At 54.7% G+C, this 9,005-nt stretch overlaps 1 protein-coding gene across 1 annotated transcript; it reads right to left on the minus strand.

Moving 5' to 3' along the window:
* Positions 1-977: 977 nt before the first annotated feature.
* GPR37L1 (G protein-coupled receptor 37 like 1) lies at positions 978-7,687 on the minus strand. The gene is made up of 2 exons (XM_032136452.2): positions 6,947-7,687; positions 978-2,455 (listed from the first exon to the last, which is right to left on the minus strand). Exons 1-2 carry the CDS (start codon positions 7,574-7,576, stop codon positions 1,640-1,642), a joined length of 1,446 nt encoding a protein of 481 aa, XP_031992343.1. The 5' UTR covers positions 7,577-7,687; the 3' UTR covers positions 978-1,639.
* Between the last annotated feature and the right edge of the window lie 1,318 nt (positions 7,688-9,005).

Raw genomic sequence — 9,005 nt, forward strand, 5'->3', positions numbered from 1 at the left:
AGCTGAGCTCCCAGGCAGGGAATGATTGGTGGCCTGGCTGAGGCATCACTTCTGGTTGATGCTGTGCCAGCTTCCCAGGGACCCACAAGGCTAAGGGTGCCCTCTGGAAGGGCCCAGAGGTGGGGCTGGGGGAAGTGGGACTTCAAGGGTAAGACCCCACAGGAGGAGCTGCATGAAGGGTCTGCCGGGGGCAGTGGGAGCTCTGGCGGGAAGGGTGGTGCAGTGGGGGCTGGGTGGGGGCAGGCCAGGGCAGGCAGCTGGGCCGTCTACAGGCAAAACAGTCCGTTCTAAGAAACTGAACAAGAGCAGCTCTCAGAGTGACAAAGGCTGGGAAGCCCTGGGGCTCACAGAGGAAAGACCACTGGACTCCCTCCAAGGGGGGCTTTGTGGAGAGACAGCATAGCAGAGATGAGGGCTCCAGAGGAGATATTTTCCAGGCTTTTGACTTCCCAAGGAGCATGGGGTTTAGGCCAGGATGAGGACTTAGGTCCTCCGGCTCCCCAAGCCCTCCATCCTCTCTGTCCCTCAAAAGCCATAAAACCCTTGGAGTCGCCAGGGCCACAAGGCTGTTCTGAACATCAGCCACAGGCCAGGCCAGGTCAGGAGAAATTCTCCTCGGCACTGCCAGGCCAGGAAGGCCCAGGTGCATCTGGGCCCTGCCAGAATGTGGCACAAGAAAGTGGATGGGCATAGGGGTAGTTCTACCTAGTTTATTGTTTCTCAAGAAGGGCCTCCTATGGGAAAGCACCTAACAAGGAGGTTGGGACAGGGCAACCCAAGGATCCCAAAGAAAGGAGGAGGAAGGAGAGAGAAATCCTCTGGAAGAAAAGAAGGCACCAGTAGGAGGAGGCGTCCAGGACTGGGACAGATCCGGTCCAGAGAAGAGTGTACTGAGGCCGGGCGTGGCGGCTCACACCTGTAATCCCAGCACTTTGGGAGGCCGAGGCAGGCAGATCACTTGAGGTCAGGAGTTCAACACCAGCCTGGCCAACATGGTGAAACCCCGTCTCTTCCACAAATACAAAAATTAGCCGGGTGTGGTGGTGCACACCTGTAATCCCAGCTACTCAGGAGGCTGAGGCAGGAGAATCGCTTGAACCCGGGAGGCGGAGGTTGCAGGGAGCTGACATCAGGCAAATGCACTCCATCCTGGGCAACAGAGCAAGACCCTATCTCAAAAAAAAAAAAAAGAGGAGTGTGGTGAGCCACATTGGGCTGGCCCCAACGAGCCCCCATTCCAAGATGGGGCCCCAGGTTGGTGGTAGGAAGATGATGCCTGGGAAGGGCACAACTAAAGTATGGTCAGGTTCCAAGGCAGAGGGAGAGAAGAGAGACTGGAACCAAGGGAGGGCAGGCAAAGTTCTGGCTCCCAGCTGCTAGGACTCAAAGTTTCTGGGCAGTTCTAAGGACCTAGAAGCATCACCGCCCACCAGTGGAAAGGACAGGGTTGGAAGGCCCCACAAGAGACAGGAAAGGCCCTGTGTGGGGAGGGGGCTTTGACATTCCCAAACCTTGACAAGAGGAACCAAGTCCATCTCTAGATAGCAAAACAGGCAGCAAAGCAAGACCTATGGGGAAAGAACAGCAGACACCGGCGGGGGTGGCGGCCCCTCCCTCCCTCCCCACTCCTGCTGGGGCCTCAGCAAGGTGTGCCCAGGGGCAGGAGCGGGGGTGACTCCCTGGGCTTGTGGAAGTAGATGGAAGAGGACACCTCGGTCTTAAGCTTGTTGTCTGACCCATTGGCGGTGGAGGCCTCCGAAGCCCTGCCACACTCCTCACAGCAGCAGCAGCAGCAGCAGTCCAGGAAGGCCTGGCCCAGCGGCCTGCAGATGCATAAGAGCAGCACCGGGGTGATGGCGCCCTTGAAGAAGGTGGAGAACTGGTTGATGAGGCCCAGGAGGTCCAGGGTCTGGCGGGTCAGCTCGGTGGAGAGGTAGGCCACCACGATGTTGCAGACGTTCTCTGGGAGGGTGCAGAAGGCGTAGACCACGGTCAGGCCCACCACGGTGCTGTTCAGCTGGCTCTCACACTGCTCGTGCTTGCTGGCCCTGCACTCTGACTTCCTCCCCGGAGGGCCTCGCACCCGCCACGTCACCAGCTGGCAGGTGACCGTGAAGAGGATGGGCAGGCAGAAGTAGCAGCCAAAGTACCACCACATGCGGGCGTTCTGGTAGGTCATCACCAGTGAGTACAGGGACTCGGGCAGGCTGGCTGAGGGTTTCATGATGCACGAGTCCAGGGTGCCCATGGTGGGGGCGGGCTCCTGTGCCAGCTGCCACAGCAGGAGCTCGGGCACAGCCAGCGTCATGGAGCCCACCCAGATGACAGCCAGCTTGGCCAGGATGGATTGGCACCGCTCAATGGGCCTCACCTTAGGCAGGGTGCTGGTGGCCACGTGGAAGCGGTCAATGCCCAGGGCACAGAGGCTGAAAGTCGTGACTCCCAGAGAGGAGACCTGTGGGCAGGATGTGAGGGAAGAGAGAAGCACTTGGTCAAAACCTATGGAGACAGGGAAGGACACCTGGCTTCTGGCTCAGTTAGACCATGAATTGAGTGATAAGCATAGAAATTATGATAACGGGCCGGGTGCGGTGACTCACACCTGTAATCCCAGCACTTTGAGAGGTCCAGGCAGGCAGATCACTTGAGCCCAGGAGTTCGAGGCCAGCCTGGGCAACATGATGGAACCCGGTCTCTATTTAAAATACAAAAAAATAGCCTGTCATGGTGAGGCATGCCTGTGGTCCCAACTACTCGGGAGGCTGAGGTAAGAGGATGGCTTGAGCCTAGGAGGCTGAGGCTGCAGTGAGCCAAGATCACGACACTGCACTCCAGCCTGGGTGACAGAGCGAAACCCTGTGGAAACAAGGGAGGGAGGAAGGAAGGAAGGAAGGAAGGAAGGAAAGAAGGAAGGAAGGAAGGATGGAGGGAAGGAAGGAAGGAATTATAATAATGGTAACAACTCCAGTTAATGAGCATTTCCTATGGGTCAGGCACTTTATGTGTCATCACATTCCCAATCAACCACCTTACTGTTGAAAAAGCTCAAGCTCAGGCAGGAACAGTGAATTGCCCAGGACCACACTGCTGATGAATGGTGGAGCTGAGGTTTACACACACGCCTGCCTCCTTCCCCCTTGTTCTTTGCCTCTCAGGCTGGGGGATGAATGGCCTGGCTCCCATAGACCCTGATACTCTCTGACAGACTTTGGAAAATCATCTCCAAGGAAGAACCAAGATAAAGACGTAGAAGTTCTGGATCTTTGCAGGTCCTTCCACTTCCCACACCCCATTATCTGCATGCCTGGGATGAATGGTCTTGGGGAACATGGCTTACGCGCGCGCGCGCACACACACACACACACACACACACACACACACACACGGTTCTGCTCCTGGCCCTGTCCGGAGAAGCCCAGGGCCTGGCTGTGTGGGGAAGTGGCCCCCCTCGGAGCAGCCTGTGCCCACCATGCCTGCACTCTATTCATCAAGCGCATGGAAAACCACCCTGTGAGCCAAGAGGAAGCAGCCTGAGCGGCAGGGGAGGAGAGTGCCAAAGAGCAGGAAGGAAGAGGGGACCCTCCCGCACCATCAGACGCTGCTCGGCCACACTCGGGAATTGTGCTCAGATCCCCCTCCTGTCCAAATTCTTCCCTCTTCTGGCTGGGGGAACACAATCCCCGGCTTTTAGCACGGCCACCAAGTGTTCTTTGTGAGAACCCCAACCCCCTCTCTTGGCAGGGGAGCCCAGGCCTGCGGAGGCACAGTAGAAACGCCATTCTCTCTCCTTTTTTTTTGTTTTTTTTTTTGAGAGTCTCACTCTGTCGCCCAGGCTGGAGTGCAGTGGCGTAATCATGGCTCACTGCAACCTCCACCTCCCGGGTTCAGGTGATTCTCCTGCCTCAGCCTCCCGAGTAGCTGGGATTATAGGCGTGCACCGCCATGCGCAGCTAATTTTTATACTTTTAGTAGAGATGGGGTTTCACCATGTTGGCCAGGATGGTCTCAATCTCCTGACTTCGTGATCTGCCCACCTCGGCCTCCCAAAGTGCTGGGATTACAGGGGTGAGCCACCGTGCCCGGCCCTGCCCTTCTATTTCACATCTCAAAAATATCTCAAGTTTTATTCCAAGCTGCCCTCTCCTGCTCCCTCCTTAACACCATCCTGAGATCCTCCCTATAAAAGGCTGTTGCCGGGCGTGGTGAATCACGCCTGTAACCCCAGTACTTTGGGAGACCAAGGCAGGCAGATTGCTTGAGCTCAGGGGTTAGAGATCAGTCTGGGCAATATGGTGAAACCCTGTCTCTACCAAAAATACAAAAATTAGCCGAGCGTGGTACCGCATGCCTGTGGTACCAGCTACTCGGGAGGCTGAGGTGGGAGGATTGTTTGAACCTGGAGGCGGAGGTTGCAATGAGCTGAGATTACACCATGGCATTCCACTCTGGGTGACAGAATGAGACTCCGTCTCAAATAAAGAAGAAGGGTGTTGTGGGTGACAAAGTGAGACTCCGTCTCAAAAAAAGAAAGAGTGTTGTCTCCCTCCTCCTGTCCCACCACCCAGCCTAGAAGGAAGACTCTCTACCAGTCTGTGGATCATCTCTATCTTCCAGGAGGTGTGGAGGGACTGGCCTAGGAGGACATTACATATGTCAGGACCCACAGTCAGGTAGGGCCAGGTGTTCATTGACCTACCAGCCAAATGCAAGCAAGAAGTCGTATGTGTCTGCCCTTTTCCCCTTCTCCTCTATACCGTGCCCAAATAAAAACCATCATCAATTGATTTGAATTCTTTTTTTTTTTTTTTTTTTTTGAGACGGAGTCTCGCTCTGTCACCCAGGCTGGAGTGCAGTGGCGCAATCTCGGCTCACTGCAAGCTCTGCCTCCCGGGTTCACGCCATTCTCCTGCCTCAGCCTCTCCGAGTAGCTGGGACTACAGGCGCCCGCCACCACGCCCGGCTAATTTTTTTGTATTTTTAGTAGAGACGGGGTTTCACTGTGGTCTCGATCTCCTGACCTCGTGATCCGCCCGCCTCGGCCTCCCAAAGTGCTGGGATTACAAGCGTGAGCCACCGCGCCCGGCAATTGATTTGAATTCTAAGCACTGTATAGACATCACCCATTTAATCCATTAAGAATTCACCCAGATAGCTATTATTATTATTATCCCCAATTTACCAATGAGGAAATTGAGATTTAGATAGTTAAAGTAATTTACCAAATCACGCAGCTAGTGATGGGAAAAGCCCAGTTTCTAATCTAGTCTGCTCAGTTTCAGAGTCCTGAGGCATGCTTGCCTAAGCATGCACAGCTCACCTGGGTCATGAATACAAGATGATAACTAAGATGCAAAGCCTCTCTCCAGTTGCAGGGTCTTTTTTTTTTTTTTTGAGACAGAATTTCACTCTGTCACCCAGGCTGTGCAATCTTGGCTCACTGCAACCTCTGCCTGCCAAGTTCAAGGGATTCTCCTGCCTCAGCCTCCTGAGTACCTGGGACTACAGGCGCATGCCACCACACCTGGCTAATTTTTTAATTTTTAGTAGAGATGGGGTTTCACCATGTTGGCCAGGCTGGTCTCGAACTCCTGACCTCAAGTGATCCACCTGCCTCGGCCTCCCAAAGTGCTGGGATTACAGGCATGAGCCACCGTGCCTGGCACAGGGTCTTCTTTCAGGGTGGAGTACCTTTGTACCACTGTTAGTCAGTCTCCCTGGGTTGGGAAGGACAGGAAAGGACTGTACCCACTGCTGAGACTCAGGGAGTCTGTCCAACTATGACATCATCATTGTTACATGGTGAGGTGGGGACAGACCTTGGAATAGGACCTGTGTCCGTATGCCTGATCCTGAGCCCTTCTCTGGCCAGGCAAGTCCCCCTTGTCATGCAGCATCATCCACAAAGGAACAGCAGCTTCACAGGGAGGCCACAGTCACTCCATTACACTCCATGCAGCCAAAATTTGAAAGACTGTTTGCTTATTTTGTCTTATAGAGAGAGGGTGGCCTTGCTGTGTCTTGCATAAATGCACACATCAGTATGTTTCTGCAGTGTTTTAAGTTGTCTCTCTATGCTCTACATATCCTTGACACCATGGACTTATTGTAGATGCTCCCAGAAGTGAGGGCATAGTGGTATACTTTAGAACTGTGAAACAGGCCAGCTGGAAGGACCATCTGGTCTACCCGCCCTGGTTGGGAGATAAAGAAATTGGAGAGGTAATGCAACCTGCCCAGTGACACCCGGTATGTCAGTGGCAGAGCTGAGACTAGAGCCCCCCATTAGCTCCAGTGCCCAGAACCAGGTATCCCTTTCAGAGAGGATCTAGGAAGTTGCTGGTGGAAATGACAACGATAACAATGAGAATCCCAGCAGGGAGGGAAGAATGGGGCGGTCTTTTGCTTCTGGTGCTTGTATTCTCGTGGAGTGGATGTTGACTTGATCCAGAGGGGTGTGAAGGAAATTGGGCTCTCCCTTCAGGCACTCCTTTGGGAGGCAGGGGATGGAGGAGCAGCGAAGGGAGCTGTGGGAGCAGGGCAGCGGCAGGGGGTACAGAGGAAAGAAGAGGAGTCACAACAAAGGACAGAGGGATCTTGGGTGGGACAGGGGAGAAGGGCTGAGGAAGGGAGAGGGCAGCTTAGGGTCTGGAGAAAGTGGCAGAGACCTGCCTTGAAGTTGCTCCCGAAGCAGAAGATCAGGCTGGGGCTAGAACCCAGGGGCCCCACACACCCGCCTGTCCCCCTGGCCTGCCTACTTCTCTTGAGAGCAACCGGAAACCAATACCATATTTGTCTCCTTCTCCAAGGTAAAGGAGAAGCAAGTCAGAGCTCCAAGACTCAGGTTTTGCACACCCACAAATTCCATTTCCAAGGACCTGATGGAGACTTTGAACCCCTTCCCTGGATTGCAGCCTCCCAGCTGAGCTCAAACAGAACACACACTTACCTCCATGAAGGGCACGGCCCGACAAGAAACATCACCCAGTAGCCTCTGCTTGGTGATCTCGTTGAAGATGACAATAGGGAGGCAGAAAAAGAGGACCAGAAAATCCCAGAGGGCCAGGCTGGCAAGGATGGAGTTCCAGGCACTCTTCAGGTAGTAGCTGTGCCACACGATGCACATGACCGACAGGTTGCCCACGATGCCCACTGCAAACACCACCAGCGCCAGAAGCATGATGGCATAGGCACTGTAGGAGCTCTCGGTCACCGGATACAGGGGGTTCTGGATCTGCAGTCTCTGCCCCGGTGCCCCTGTCAGATTGCCCCTCAGTTCCTGCCCGCTGTCTGGGGTGCCCCCATCCTTGTCGGGGTTAGGGCTGGTGGCCATCAAGGGCTTGGTGGGCTGCAGGCCAGCAGGGTGAATGGGCCGGGGGTACTCTGCCCACTCCTCAGGCACATACTGCTGCACGCCCTTGGCCTCCTCATCCTCGGTGCCCCTCTTGGATCGGCTCTGCTGCTCCTGGGTCTCGGCTCTGTGCCTGCCCAGGTGCAGGGGGGCACCCCCAGAGACCCTGCTTAGCCCCACAGCCAAAATCACAGCAAGAGAGACAGCCAGGGGCCACAGCCACCGCATGGCTGGATAAGCAGGAGACAGCCAGCCCAGGAAGAGCAGGTGAGTGCAGGGGGCCCAAGAGCTGGGCTCCAGAGAGGCAGCTGGCCGGCTGGATCCGCCTCCAGTCAGGCGTCTGGCATCACTCGCCTGCCGTCCCTCCCAGCCTCCAGCCACAGGCCGGGCAGGGCCCTCTGCTGGACACACAGCACTCTTTGCTGCCCTCACACATCTCGTCCTCCACGACGCCGCTTCTCAGGCCCTACAGCATGTCAGGCCATGGGGCCCTGAGAGGGCACCTGCTTCAGGCCCCTGAAACTAGGGAGGAAATGTGGCCTGCCTAGGGTGACACAGGGAGGTGGGGCAGAATGGGAACTGGGGCGCAGGTCTCCTGATTCTAAGGCAGCTCCTCCATTCAAAACTCAGCAATAACCATCACTGTCACTTATTGAACACTTACTAGGTGCTAGAACTCAGCTGTTTCTCAATTAACCCTCGATTAATCTCAGATCACAAATCTGAGGTTTGTAGAGGTCAGACACTTGCCACATAGTTGATACAAGGCAGAGCAAGGCCCACAACCCAGATCTGACTCCAGATATTTCTAATTTTTTTTTTTTTTTGGTTGCCCAGGCTGGAGCGCAATGGCGCGGTCTCGGCTCACTGCAGCCTCCGCCTCCTGGGTTCAAGTGATTCTCCTGCCTCAGCCTCCTGAGTAACTGGGATTACAGTTACTGTAGTGCCCACCACCATACCCGGCTAATTTTTGTATTTTTAGTAGAGACAGGGTTTCACTGTGTTGGCCAGGCTGGTCTCAAATTCCTGACCTCAGGTGATCCGCCTGCCTCGGCCTCCCAAAGTGCTGGGATTACAAATGTGAGCCACCGCACCCGGCCTAACACACCATATTCTGAGCCAGACACAAGATGTGTGGACATTTGCAATAACACGTCTTTACTGACTACGTGCTGTGTTCCAGACACTCAGAATACAAAAATGTAAAGGATCTCTGCCACCAATGAGCTTTCGGTCCAGAGAAGGAAGTAAATGTGTAAGTTCAGCATGATAGATGCTATGAAAGGCAAGGGTCATGATGCTGAGGGCACCCAAGAAAATCTGGGGGGATCTGGAAGGCCTCCCAAGCAAGGTGATATTTGAATGGATTCCGAGAAATGGCTGTGAGCTTGCCTGACAGACTACGGGAAGGGAGGGTGCTCCAGGCAGAAGACACAGCACACACAACGGCTGGGTGATGTGGAAGTGGGTGATGTTCCCGCAAGACAGCAAGTCTATCAAGGGAACTGGAGTGCAAGGGAGGTGGGGAGACAACATGGGCACTTGGGACAAAGAGCCTGGAAATATCAGCAGAGGAGGAACTAGACTGTAAAGGACTTTGTATATCAAGCCAAGGAGTTTAGATTTTATCCCATAAGCAATGGAGAATATCACAGGT

The sequence above is a fragment of the Hylobates moloch genome, unplaced genomic scaffold, assembly GCF_009828535.3.
Source record: "Hylobates moloch isolate HMO894 unplaced genomic scaffold, HMol_V3 SCAFFOLD_18, whole genome shotgun sequence".
Lineage (NCBI taxonomy): Eukaryota > Metazoa > Chordata > Mammalia > Primates > Hylobatidae > Hylobates > Hylobates moloch.